Genomic DNA, 14,516 nt, shown 5'->3' on the forward strand with positions numbered 1-14,516 from the left:
ACACTTAACAAAGGAGTTTGGGAGGGTTTAAATAAATTCCTAGCATATCTCCAATTTGTTACTTTTATATACTTTTCTCAATGTTCCAACTGTTGAAAGTACTTTTTATGATTGACATTAAATATACTGTAATTTATCCCGAAATTTAACATAGAATTAGCATAACTTTAGCTATTTTATGACAGCCTAGATACTTTCCAAACTCACTTCACTTCAAATATAGTAAGAAAATGAAAAAAAGAAAACCTTTAAAGTAAATCTAGAGCACTTAAAGCAAATCAGTGAAATTGGTTATTTGGGCAGACGGAATGGATAAATATCTTCATTTCCGGAATGCCGCGTGTCACTGGTCGGTACGGTTCGGTTTCATTTTTTCTGATGTGCATCACAAACGCACACAAACACCCCCTGTGGTGATCAGTTTTTCTGCTGTAAAAGTTACGGCACGAGTCAGAGCCAGGCAAGGATTTTGGTTCGGTAAAGCGACTTCACAATTTCCGTCCCAGGGAAAGAAAGAGGGAACACATATGGGACATGTGCACATCGGTAAGACTCACAGGAGAGAAAATGAAACGATGGCAGTATGAGCAAGTGTGTGTTTGTGAGAGTGTGTGAGTAATGGTTCTAAATCCTTGCACCACCTTTAAAGGGCATTCCAATGTGGATAGACTGTCTTCCTTGTACCCTGTTCAAAGCGCAAGGGTACAAATTGGGATGCTTTGATATGGGAGAAAAAGTGTCCGAATGTCTGTTAGTGCAAAGTAGTAGTTTTTACGAAAATTTCCTCGTTTTTTGGTAGCATAAAGCAGTAGCCGAGTTTCCAATTTCCAAAACCGGAAAGTCCAGTACCTTACCGAGCTCGAGTGCAGTTACAGACCTAATAAACTAGTCGATTAAGGGTTTGCTTTCGGCCAGAAAGGATCAAGAAGCTTTTTTCGTGGTTCTGTTTGTCAGCTCTACCGAGAGTTTTTTTTTCCCCCCAAAGGGAACTTTGTCTTGTACCAACGTGAAGCAAATCCACACGTTCTTGAGTCTAGACTACATAGAACCACAAGTAACGGGAACCACTAATTCATTCTACAGACACGAGTTGCCCAATGATCCGATAGCGCAATACGATGCTACAACCGTCCTAAGGCGAGCGGTAAATGGTTTTGATTTAGATAATTTGTACCTTTAATCAATTTGCTCTCGTCCAACCACTAATGAGTGGGCTAGACCATACAGACCGATCCCGACCAAACAAGGCTCGGTTGAGGCTGGTGTTTATTAATAATCGATCGCGAAATGACGCCATCGATTCGGGGGAAGGATTATCGTCCGAGAAAGTAGGTGATTATGTTCTCATGGAATGGCAATGGTGTGTTTGTGAGTGGAATGGTGTGTCTATCCACAGAACTGTCCCCTCCCCCCCCCCCCCATCCCTCCCTGCTTGATAGTCGAGCACCCGGGATTGTGTGTATTACTACTTCACTGCTGATGTTATTAGGCTGGTGGTGCATGATGTACATGAGCGTATGCGTGGCGACCATACTACGGGCTGAAATTCCTGCGGCCGGTACCATTGCGGATTAGGATCATTAGTGTGAGATTATGAATTCCATGGACAGGGATAACATATGTTTTTCCCCGTTGGTGAGCTCTAAGCCTGTTTGAAGCTCGATTTGAGAGTAAAGTGTGGACTATCTATCGACCAACGGAAATCACTCGCATGTAATCGTTCCGAATTTATGACGCTTAATTGAATTCGACTGTTATCCAGTGGATATTTGTGTCGTTGTGGGTGGTAAAGAGAACCTTGGCATTAATCCTTATCTGGACGATTCAGTTGTAGATGAAATAATCCTCTGTACTTTTTGGATAAGTAGTAAAAATTTAACAAATTGTGAAAATAGGGAAGGGAGGAAGAGGTAAAACAGGCCTAATTTAGATAGGCAGGCCCTCCGGAATCGCTTTAGCTGGTAATGCAAAACTTAAAATTTCGATGATCATATAAATAGATTCGTTTCTGTAATGATCTAATACTTCCGATAAATTCTATTGGAAAAGCGAGGGAACAAATTTTAACAAATTTGGGTTCTACATCCCAAATAATTTATCGGTCGAGGTAATACAACTAGAAAGATAGAAAACAACTTCAGAAGCCCTAAGAAAGAGCTACTTTTGGGAGGAGCTAAATTTACCAAATTAATTATCGCCAAAGTTATTATCGGTTTTGTAGCAATACGGCACTGGACCGTCATAATTAATTATAAATAAATATTATCGGTTTTGAGTGTATAATAAGCATAAAACATAAAATAAACGCCAAATTCTGAAACAGAAGTAATTGAAAAATAGACTAATAAACGGCAGCCCAAATATGTAGTCCGACTTCGACTATATTAAGCCACGGAAGCCCAAAATGGATGGCGGAGTTCTCTAGCGGTTGAATAGTCATTGACAAAGAAGGCGGATATTACGGTCGAACAGTATTCGTATTTTAACAACGGTTTAACCAATAAATTCTTATGAACAGATATATTTTGTTGTTACAGAGTATGTGCGGTATAATGCTGTGAATAAAATGAAAACCATTTATTAACACCCAGTCGAGAACAAACTGGACAATAAGGCAAGTCCGAAAAAATTATAACGAATAAACACAAATACGTAATATTACTTTGGGCTAAAATACAAATTAAATAAAAGGAACAATAGTACTATCCAAAATATTACAACAGCAGAAAGTAGTTCTAGGGATGCTTACATCATATTCATTTCGTTTTGCGAAAAATGGAGCACAAACTTCCCTTCTTTCATCCGTACCCTATGCATAATGAGTGTGTTCTTGCTGGCACCATCAGACTTAGCTAATAGAATGATAATCTGTCCACTTACACTGATAATCCCTCACGAAAACTAACTCCTGCCTTGTGCTTTCCAACGGGCGGAACTTGTCTGTGTGCATTTCTTGTCTACCAGCCTTTACTCGCTAATCACCAGCCTAAACTTTGGCTCTTCAACTTGTTTTCGCTCGCTAATCCTTGCTCGCAGGAAAGTTCTTCCCCCAGCCTAAACTTCACTCTGTCCTATTAAACCTCACGTTAAGGAATTTCAATTTCCCGGTACACCGCCGTACGGTAAAACATAATTCCATACATTCCCTTCTGCTCTACCCATACTTATTCCGACTACGGAAAAATGTTTTGATTTCCTCCTAAACTACAGAAACCAAAAAAAAAAAAACGATTCCCTGAAACGACCACAACCAGCCAAAACGATTTCGATAAAATTCAAATGAGCTCATCGCACCGTCGATAAACTAATAAAAGGGCGTCTGACCAAGGCCGTGCCAAAAACCACAAGCATGTGTGTTAGTGTTGGTGCGAGTGTGTCTTTCCCTTTACCGCTAGCGAAACCATGGAAACTACCACACAACCTTCAGAAGCGACATATCCGGCGGTTTGAGAGGTGGTTCGAAGGAAGCGAACCACACCGGAAAACCGACACCCGAAGAGTGGGACCGCCGGTCTGCAAAGTGCAACTCAGCGCAAAAGTTCGACCTTCGGGTGTACGGTTCGATCGTTGTCGCATCGATGGGTTGGTCGGTGCCTCCGAGGCACCGACCGAACCGTAGCAACTACGACTGCGGCACTGCGGCAGTTCGCAGTTAGTTACACATGGCCGGTTTTTGTGGCTCCGGTGGAAATGGAGAGTGGATGCGAGTGTGTGTGTGTGTGTGTGTGTGTGTGTGTGTGTGTGTGTGTGTGTGTGTGTGTGTGTTTTTTTTTCTTTCCGCCTCCCGGCACTTTAATGGGAAATTATTCCTCCTAACCTTGCATCGGTGGGAAGGGCCTACCGAGCGGAGGACGAATCGATTGCGTTCTCAATTGGGATTCGATGTATTTTTGGATGAAGCAAGTCAGGTAAGTCAAGACCGAACGGGCCCTGCGGATGTATTCTCGCCTGTTGGTGTAGTAGTGGTGTCAAAATAGGACGTTTTCTTTTGTTTTGTAGAGGTAGGTCATTGATCTGGGCTTGTGGGAAAATTGTGCTTTAATTCTAGTTGCATCCTGTTCGGCCCTTCTTGGAGTATTAATTTCTTCTTGGCAACCCGGTAAAATATTCAATTCACAATTTACTCACCAAGGAAATTCGCCTTAAAAGAGCTTTAATTTTAATACTTTAAAACCCAGTAAAACAAATCGCCTTACAACGATTTCCCACTCCAAAACGTATTGGCTTTATTTTCCTTACTCAAGAAAAATATATTTCTCGTTGGAAAAATCATTCCATCAGAGAATCTCTCTATTCAATCACTTGACAGGTGCTTGACATGGAAGTTACATGTCACCGAGACCGGCAGAAAGATCACGACCAACGACGACCCAGGACTGTTGCCGTGGGAATTGCAGCAAATGCAACATTTTCTAACGCCGTGGAAGATGCATCGAACATGACCTCGTCTCTTGTGCCATACAACACTATGGAGGCATCATCGAAGACGAATGATTTGCTCGTCGGATTAAAACCTTGTTCCGCTCCACTGCATCCATCTGTGCCTTACACTTTTCAGCTAAGTTTCGGTAGTATTAGACCACTACACCGGGCACTCTTCCACTCTACTCTTGAACTACACTCGTGTGCTCTTTATTGAATGTTCCCGGTCCTTCCCAGCGTCGCATTTGTAGCTTCGAGTGGATTATAATATTGAAAGTACATTGACTGGAAAAATATGATTGCGTTCTCCGGTGGCGCAGCACTTTTTGAGTGGAATGGAACGGAGGCAACAAGTCCTGGGAAGAAATGTCGGCAAAGTGACTTTCGGTCTCGCTCACTCTCGCCACTGCTCTTTGGCAGCCGTTGAGATACGGCGAAGCTTTCAACATTCTTTTTTCCCCCTATTTTGCCTCATTTCATGGAAGCGACACTGCCAACAGTCTACACATGGCTGCTGTAAAGCTCGAGTGGATCGAGCGTACAAAAATGGCTGCGACATTCCTGCATCCAGCCGGCAGGCAGGTGAACCGACTGCTACTGCCGCTGATGGTGGGGAATGAAATCTGGGCATGGTTATAAATAAGCTCGAGCGGCTCTGCTCTGATAAAGATTTCATTTCACTGCAGAGCGAATGTGTGGTTCGCGCTAGATGCAGTAAGACGGTGAAATCAAGCGTCACGAAGTGTGCTCTCTGGTTGAAGATACAAGGCAAAAGGACTAATATCGTGACGTTGGAAAAAAAATGGAATGCCCTAACCGACGCAGCTTAAGGTAATCGTGACGCTTGTACGATTGAGGTTAGTGTCAGCTGAATGATAAAGATCTTTCCAATTTGAGGCGATTTGTGCGAAAAGCTCTATTAATACTGTGCCTCACGTTTTTTGAAAGTTATGGAGCGCTCGAGTTCATGGATGAATGAGAACCTTTTTGTACTTCTGCTGCTCCCCTAAGTGTGCAAGCGCCATATCAATCTGCAGTCATAAATTTGAACCCAGCAAGTACGCTTCTTCCAACAGCCGGCACCATCATTAACCAGTTACCAACGGCAACGGCTCTACACCGTGCAGCTGGCGCACACATCAGGCTGTCGGCTGTCTGACAGGCGCCCGCTGACGAAGACATAAACTGTCAAATACATCAGCCAGCTCAAGCATTGTGTCGCTTGGGAGCGCCGGTCCCACACCAGTTTGTGGAGCCTTGGGACATTGCATTTTGGTGCCAGATGATAGAAATTTTTTGTTGTTGATCTCTTTTCGTTTGGTAGAAATCAGGCGTGGACTGCCTGCGTCCCAATACCAATACCGATGACAACGATGACGATGTTGACGGTTGTGACCCTCGGAACAAGCTCGAAACCTTACACTGAAAGTCCAAAATCGGTGGGACACCGATTGGATGCTCCATGGACCATGAATGCCACATGAATCCGTCAGTTTGGTGACGTCCACCAAAAAGACCATGGCGCTACAGCATTTGCGCCCTTGCTGTTAATTGATTTTCTCTCCCGCAGGCTTCACTCACGGTTAGCCAGGGGTAGCACTCACTGGTTCTGTTGCTGCATCGTACCTCACCCATCGGGTTCGAGCCGGGATCGGTTTGAGTGGCTTTCGAATGCTCTACTGCTGGACGCTGAACCTCCGAGCTAACGACATGAAACCCATCCAATCATGGCACTAGCGGGGCTAGTGTGTCAGAGAAAACTGACCGTCAGAAAGTCCATCAGCAGGCAGGCGTTGGTATTACGATCGCTGTACGCTTCAAAAGTAACAACGGAGGCTAGTAATCTTCCGGCAAGTTCGGTGGGACTTCCATTCCTCGGACTTGCACCTTGTTACCTTTCGGACAAACTCAACGGGTGGTCAAGCATATTGACGTCGTCTGATGATGTCCGGATCATCGGTCACATACACACCTTTTGAAAAGTGACTGCTCCGTTTCGCACAGGAACACTGCCAGCGTCGGAGTTGTGTGTACGTACCGGTGGTGCATTAAATCACAGAATGTGCGATTGTGAAATAATAATGATTCAAGCCATGGCCGATGGTTTCGATGGGTACGGAGAGATTGGTTTTGTGGTTTTTTTTCCCACTTACCCGGGTATTGGTTCAGGCACCTTTTGTCCCTTGCCTTCACGTGAGTCCGATTCTCGGGGGCTCTCTTGGCACGAGTTTTCAGTGAACAATGCACTGAGACACACAAGCGACACGCGGGAAATGGTTTTCCGTCACGTCACAACAGGCTTTGCGTGACAGCAGTACACAGGATCGGATCATGGATCATGTTATAGTGCGTTTCAATACCGTTCATCCGTTGCTTGTGGCAACGGAAGTGTCTTGTGGGTTGTTGTATTGAATGTTGTGATGTAGTGGCTTTCGGTAGCTTTTCTATTAAATATGAAGGACTTTGCATAGGATTGATAATATCATTCAACGCCACAAATAGATTATTTCTTTAAAAAAACATTAATTCTTCTGTGTACGACACCCATTCTTCATGACCTTACAGCAAATCTATCTACGGTGAGGAGTGAAAAATGACTTTCTTGTCCCTAACCGTGTCCACTTTTGCCCAGATCATCTTCATCCGATTTAGAATTCGTTAATCCCACTCGCTACAACCTACACGGTACACCCATACTCACTAAACTGCTCATCACCATTGCCAGTCACGCTAACGACTGACGTTGACTTCATAAAGGTCCCTTCAAGCACACTGGCACACCCAGCTACTATCGTGTAATGGGCAAGCTGCCTTTATAGCCCGTGTCGAAGTGTTTTGTGGTCTCGTGTATTTGACACCCGGCTCATAATGGTGCAAACATTAGCGTGGCGAATGCGAGTCCCCCCTGCCTTTTTGATCAAGTCGACCTGCTCTGGACGCATTGGTCAACTAAAATGACAAATCATGTACACTATAATCCAAGCACTCGAAGCAATACGAAAAAAAGACACAAGCCTGCATGCTACCAGCCGGACGAAACACAGTCTCTGGAAGTCAGTATGTCCAAAAACTGAAACCATTTTGATGTCATTCGCCAACCGAACCGGGAGCGAACAAAAAAAAAAAAAAAACGCACACGAAAAACATTAAAGTTCGAGCTGTCATTTATCAGCTCTTGGGCCAAGGAATGGGAAACGGAACGTTCGAAAACACCCGCACACAAAGGGAAGCTTTAGAGGAGGGAGCAATAGGTCAGTCTGTTGGCGGTCAGTTGGTAATTTATCATTTTTTTCCGTTCCGTTGTATTTTGATGCTTTTTTTTTATTTTCGTTCCTTCTCCAATCGCTACTTGTTACACACTGCTGCTAAGCGTTCGGAATGGTCAACCACGGCATGGGAATGTGGAATGACCTTTCGTTTTCATGCTGATTATCCTTTCCAACTCGCATTACAGTCTTTTGGTTGGTGTCTGGCTGGGTGGTGTGTGATTAATCAATTAGGATGCCCGAGTTCAGATTTATTATTTCATAAAGTATCCGTCCACATTAAGCCCAGTGGCCGTGCGGGTTCGTGTGTCTGTTCGTGATGGTGCTGCTGTAGATAATGTACTACGCGATTAGCTTTAGGATGGAGAACGACAGTGGATGGAGCTTAATTTAAATAATTGCACTAAGGTAGGAATGAGCGGCAGTGAAGCTCATTTCATTGCTGTTATTAAAGTCGCGACAATTGTCGTAATAATGCAACTGTTTTTATTTCACATAGTAAAGTAAATAGCAGGAGTACTTTTCATTCATGAAAAAATATAATTTGGAACTTTCACTTATATCCCAATTCAATGAGTGCTTTCGAGCATCCAGTCTCATAAAACGGTACCGATGAAAGCTCAAGCATCATTTTTCTCTTCAAAACCACACAGCCAAAGCATACGCTCAGCCATCCTGATTTATGCCGGCCCATTACCCGGTTAAGCCACCGGTTTCTTACTCACACTGTCCCCGCACGCAAACCTCCTCGACTGAAAAAGTCAATAAATTTTCGCCTCACCTGCAAAGACACTTGAAGTACATCAGTTTGCAATGGGCGAGAAAAATAGCTCCAGGCTTAGCGGCGACCCAACTGACTGACTGTCGGAACTTGACGGTGAGACCTGCCTCGACGGTGAGACAAAGTGGGCCCCCGTTGGAAAATCCCACGTTGGCAGGGATTTCCATTCTTCCGAGCGAATGATTTCTGCGGCTTCACATCTTTTTAGCTTGCCATTTCGAAGCCAGGTTTGCAACACCATCGAAATTTTCGAGTGTGCGTATGTGTTCGTGTGTCAGCAACACATGGCACGATTCACAGAACGTACTGTGTGTGGAAAATGGTACGTTTTGCCTGGGCGCGTGTTAAAAGCACGAAATTGTTACAGAATGTTCTTGCGCGTTTAGAGAAAAAGCTACGCAGGAGATGGGCATCACACGCATCCTTTTGATTGAAATAAAGGCTTCCGGCACGTGCTGTACCCGGCTGTGGCAACTGCTCAAAGACGAAGGAATGAGATTTTTGTCTGACACTTTTTCTAGCTCACATTGTGGTATTATTGTAGAATTTTCTGTGTGCATTGATTGCTTCACGCCATTCGAAAGGTTGTATAATTTAACCTTTGAAATGCGTGTTGTACTAAACTCAAATTATTGCATTTTAAAGCTGCGACCGCTCCATTTTAAGACCGCACCAGACGCAACGTGGTTTGACAATTCAATTTAATTTTGCTGCTCCATCGTTCTTCCACGACCTCCGCCAACGGAGATAGAATTTAGATCCCATCCCGACCGAGAGGTGAAAGACACAAAATTCCAGCTAAACTTTATCATCCCCATCGCCGAATGCCCCATGCCGATGCGCCATCGTGCTTGCCGCTTAGGCTTATTTATCCCTTCAAACGATCGTTTGTCGTGGGGATTGTTCTTTTTTTGTCGTTCGCGCTCTGTATTGCTTTACATCCATAACATAATGTTATCTGCGTCGTATAAAAAAAAAACCCCGGACCGTGTAATGGAGACTCATCCTCGCTGGCGATCTATCAGCGCCCACTTGTATGTATGTAGGGCGCTTTTACATTCTGCCATTAAGTCGTGTCTTTTCAGACCGTAGAAAACTGCCATGACCTGCAGAATATTATGGCACAGCATCTCGCAGTCAGAGCTGGATGTTTGTTCTGCAAAGGGATGGTGTCTCCATTGCCAGCCATAAATACGGCTCCCTGTACACGCTTGAATCACTTTAAACTCTCATAAAATGCTTATGTCAATGGGTGCACGCGAGGAAGCACTTCTTTAAGAGCTTAAGCAGCGAATGAGTAAGCAAGCAAGTCGTTTCGAGATGGACGGACTGCCGCTGCTAACGGTTCGAACTGCACACAAAAGCCTTTTCCTGAGAATTTTTCAGGCAGCCGGGAAAATACGAGCGAAAAAGGGCGTTAAAATTTATCTTTTAGCGTAACACGCCGTTCGTCTTTATGTATAACACTTGAGCAAACCAAGCGGAAATCTTCAAAAAAGCGTCCCTTTTTGGACTTAAACAAAAATCTTGATGGGTTTTATAAAGTAAAACATATTTGTTGCTGCTAACGTACCTTTCGGGGGATTGACGGTGATCGCACTCCGGAACAGGCTTTCCTCGTCCACCCAGTCGCGATTCCGGCGTACCGTTTTTGCACTGTACGCAATCAGCAGTAAGCCGACACACGCCAGGACGAGCTGTCGCCGCCGTGGGCCGTGCGCCTTTGTGCTGCGACCACTCGTGCGGCCACTCCTACCGGCAGCTGCGATCGGCCGGGAAGGCTTGCTAGAGACGCTACCACTGACAACACTTGCACCAGACGCAACGATTCCGTTGCTGTTGCGGAATTTGCCATACCGGCCACTGTTGCCATTATCACTGTTGACCGACATACGGTTGATGCCGTTGGCATCGTCACCCACACTCACATCACGCGTACCGACACTACACTCGCCCCTTACGGACGGGGTCGCCACTAGGGTCATACACTTGCGCACGGCCGTGCCCACCCAGCACGACCCACCGGTCCGACGACCGTTGCACCGACCGTAGTTCGGTATCTTTGCGCCACTGGCAGCACCACCGGTTGTGCTGGGTGAGCTGGACGAACCGTGGCCACGGGCAACACCGGTACCATCAATCAGACCACTCACGCCGAGCCCGATCAGCAGGCAATAGCCAACGCTCGGTAAATAGAGGATACGTTCCGCGACGACAAACCCCACATAGAAGAGGAGGTTGCTGGCAGGCAGAAAGGGCAGCGTAAGTAACGCCACGGACATTAGCAGTGCGGCAGCGGGCGAGTTGTGCAGTGAGCTCCCATCTCGGAGACTCGCCGCATCGGTGGAACCATCCGTACTGTCACCCCGCACGGATGAAGCACAGGAACTCGAAGCTGAGGATGATGACGATGAGGTAAAGGAGGAAGAGGACAGGGAAGGTGTACGGGACGGGGAAGCTATCTCTGGCGTTGTAGTGAGAAGTGTGGCGAATGGGAACGGCGAGTGCTCCTCGGATGTCTTCTCTTTGCCTAAGCACGCGGTTTCACCGAGTGGCCAGTGACAGGCGAACTTCTTGCCGACCGTTCCCTGGAAGCTCTGGTTATAGTTGATGCTGGCACTATCGTTATTATTATTGTTGCTGTTGCTGGGTCGCACCGTGCTCTTGCTGGAACCGGCCGTCCGGCAAAAGTAGCTGGCCAGCGTCGAAGGCGCTAGTGATAAATATTTGTATTCCGGCGCGTAGGCGCACCCGCAGATGATGGACGACATGCCGTTGTTGTTGTGCAGCGTCCGGCAGGAGCTGGAATGGTGCAATCCGGCATCATGCTTGCACAGTGCACAACCGACCGCACCGCCGGTCGGTTCCTCGGTCAACTCCACCACGGGCAGTGCACCTTCTTCCGTCCGTAGTCGGTGCAGGTTTAGTTTGTTGGTAAGCTTCCGATTGAAGCTGGAAGCACCATTGGCACTCTTCGCCGAAGAGTTAGTTGTCTGACGGGAGGACTGTCTTGCGAGAACCCGGCCGCTGCTCCACACAGCCCAACCGAGCGCTAGATAGAACAGACAGGCCAGCGCAACCTTACGATCGAACACGGAACCGATGCGCGGTATCGCATCCATGCCCCAGTCGAAGCTGAGCACGTCCGGCAGCAGTAGCAACTTAAAGTTGACCACCGGTAGGTAGGTGAAGGTGAGAAATCTGGTCCACAGGGAACCACTTCTGGCGGTAGGATTGTCAGCGGTAGAAAACAGTGTGGCTGGCCGTGGAAGCGTCAGGCGGCAGTGTACGATGAAGGCCAGCGAGAGGGCAATAATGCTGAGGCTCCGAACTCGGTGCTGGAAAAAGGTAGAAAACGGGATGGATTATTACTCACAACTTGACATGAAAATTTACAAGCAAAATAAACGGAAAAGGTGAAATTTTGGGATCATCTCTAGACGAGCTGTCAGCATAAACATTGCAAAAGAAACAACAAACACTTGCTAACACTACAGACACAGACAGAGACGACCTTCTTCGAGAAAAGGCGTTGGCAAAGGAATCTCGACAGCTACGATAGAAAGTTGCAACGGCCCCATCTTCTCGTCTGTTCAACATTGCCCTTTTGGGTTTTGCTTTAGAGCTACCGTGGCTGCGCCAAGCATCAAACAACCCCCGGAGTAGTACAAGAGCCCTCTAATTAAGCTTTTCGTGACCGCGCATACATATTAGAGTAGCATCTTCCGGTGGGTAGATGGGGCAAAGAAATCGAAACCAACTTCCATCCAATGCTGAATTATTTATTCAGCCTTAATTAAAGCGTAAATAAATCATGCAACCACCATGCCACGTGGCGACTATGCGGTGGTGGTCGTTTTGGGGCGAAAGAAGGAGAAAGAATTAGCTCCTACGACATTCGACAACGGTCGAACTGACGACGAAGACGACGAGGATCATTGACTTTTGATGGGTTCATAATGGAGGAATAAAAAGATTCTTCATCTTCAACCCACGGAAGATGATGCCGAAAGCCGTATGAGGTGGAGAAGCAGTCTGGCAACGCATTTATATGGCCAATAATTCGATGCTACGCAAGGTGGACCAGATAGCCGAGCACACTGTTTCCATCGGTCCATCCGGCAAACGATCGAAACCATCGATAGCGCGGGTTTTCGGATTATTCTATTACAGAGTCAATGTTTGTGCTGAAGTAGATTTTTATTTGCGACATATTTCTTCGTCGCCTTTTTCTCTCCCTTCCTATCGTTCTTCATTCATGTCTCGTGCTAGAGTGGCCAACTCGGAGTTGTTTTTTTGTTTGTGTCATCTTGTTGAACCGACCAAGTGCCCTTTCGATGGAACGGTCCAAAAAGGACCAAGCTGGGAATCGAGCAGCCGCCGGCAATCGATTGATGATGGAGAGCGACTTGAATTCTGAATCTTTTTCTTTTCCAAGACTCTCGGCTCTTTACTCTCCTGTCGCCCGAGGGTGACAGAGCTTGAGGTATTGCTCGTCGGCAATAGAGACTGTGTTGAGATCTCACTAATGGAATATGATGGAAAGCTTGGCAAAAAAGGAGCCCTTCTTGGCAGGTTGAGCTAGGGGAAGGATTGGAGTTCAAATATTGTCACAGAACAGGTGCCTTGTGAGACGTGAGTTGAATTTACGACGAATGACTTTTTTTCATTGGTGAAGCGATTGGGAAAGGGTGGTGAACCCACATCCTTTTGGGAAAAATTGTCCAAACTCGAACAGAAGATGAATGTGACTGGAAGCGTAAAGTTGAACCCGGGTCCAAGAAATGGACTCCTTAAGTGAGCTTTCTTTTTCGTCTGACCAACCCCACCCGGTTCCAATGGAACGCAGTGAGTGTTTTACCTTCGGTCGAAAAAAGAAAAAAGGGAAGATCAGAAAATCACTTTCAACTTCGATCGGTTTTATTGGTTCCCCTTCTGGCGTTCGATTTTAATTTCCATTCCCCACCAATTTCACCCTCATACTCATGGGGTTTCAATATCAGACGAAAGAGAGAGAGATTTTAAGAGGGATAGGGTTTATGTGTGGATCATAAGTTGAGAACCTGCTGGCTGGAAAGAAGTGGAACACAAACCGATAAGGATGAGGGCGTAAAGTTTGTTTCCCACGCTGGGCTATAGTTTATGGAAGCTAATTTATTTGCCCAACTGTCTGAATCGAGCACACCAAGCAGAGTGTTTTGTTTGGGAGCGGGAGAAGGACTTGGCTAGTTTGTTCGAAATCTAAAATAGTTTTCCACAGAAACCATTCAACAGCAGGCAATAGTTTCAGCGTCTTCAGAGAAAATGGACACGAGAAAAAAAAACAAAATCATTTAAGCAACAAAAGACTCAACCGCCCACCAGCTCCAGTTCGAAGATCTTTTATTACAATCCTTTTTTTTCGGAATAATTCATCGAAGGGACGAGAAAAGGCGGTGTGACATGGTAAAGTTCGGTATAAGTAATGTGTAGCGAAGAACAAAAGTTTTACCAAACCAATTCTACTGGAAGCTGTAAAATTCCAAACTTCAACCTCATGCCCCGTTCTACCCAACGAACTATTCATTCGAGTAGATTCATTAAGTCGGAATCTTACATCCATCTTCAACAAAATGGGGAGTTTTGACGTTGTTTTAGGAATCAAGCTTCATGGCTACCCTACCAATTCTTACATACACATACCCACACCCAGGCTTTTCACCAAGTTTAGCTGTTGATCCGTTTTGCAAGGTAGCTATCCGCCATAGCGAGACCAGCATAAGAGAATCTTTGAATAATTTGATTTCATCCCATTTCACCACATGCCCCCGTAACCCAACAGGATCGAAAATGAAATCGAATCCCAAACACTTCTTCCTCTCCACGCCAAGACACACCACCCGGGGTTTGGACTGAGTGGGAAAAACGAACAATAAAAACTAAATAATAACTATTCTATTCTAACTTTTACTCCGTAACCCACCGGATCAAGTAGATGAGATGAGAAAAGTTGTCCAACTATGTATCTGTGGAAAGGGACGGCAAGGCTTCAATTTCATGCCTTTTTC

General features: G+C 45.7%; 4 protein-coding genes across 4 annotated transcripts in view; 3 read left to right on the forward strand and 1 right to left on the reverse strand.

Annotated features, from left to right (window-relative positions):
* Positions 1-14,516, forward strand: part of LOC126565024 (uncharacterized) — a 494,010-nt gene that overhangs the window by 451,845 nt on the left and 27,649 nt on the right. The gene's annotated exons all lie outside the window — the stretch shown is intronic.
* The window catches only part of LOC126564579 (probable 26S proteasome non-ATPase regulatory subunit 3), a 561,792-nt gene that overhangs the window by 418,009 nt on the left and 129,267 nt on the right, over positions 1-14,516 (forward strand). The window lies entirely within an intron of this gene.
* Positions 1-14,516, forward strand: part of LOC126564595 (zinc finger protein 596-like) — a 394,155-nt gene that overhangs the window by 285,868 nt on the left and 93,771 nt on the right. The gene's annotated exons all lie outside the window — the stretch shown is intronic.
* The window catches only part of LOC126563938 (protein O-mannosyl-transferase TMTC2), a 157,003-nt gene that overhangs the window by 60,490 nt on the left and 81,997 nt on the right, over positions 1-14,516 (reverse strand). Inside the window, exon 4 of the mRNA XM_050220801.1 lies at positions 10,043-11,807. Coding sequence (XP_050076758.1) covers positions 10,043-11,807 — 1,765 coding nt within the window. The remainder of the gene's footprint in view (positions 1-10,042; positions 11,808-14,516) is intronic.

The sequence above is a fragment of the Anopheles maculipalpis genome, chromosome 3RL (assembly GCF_943734695.1).
Source record: "Anopheles maculipalpis chromosome 3RL, idAnoMacuDA_375_x, whole genome shotgun sequence".
NCBI lineage: Eukaryota > Metazoa > Arthropoda > Insecta > Diptera > Culicidae > Anopheles > Anopheles maculipalpis.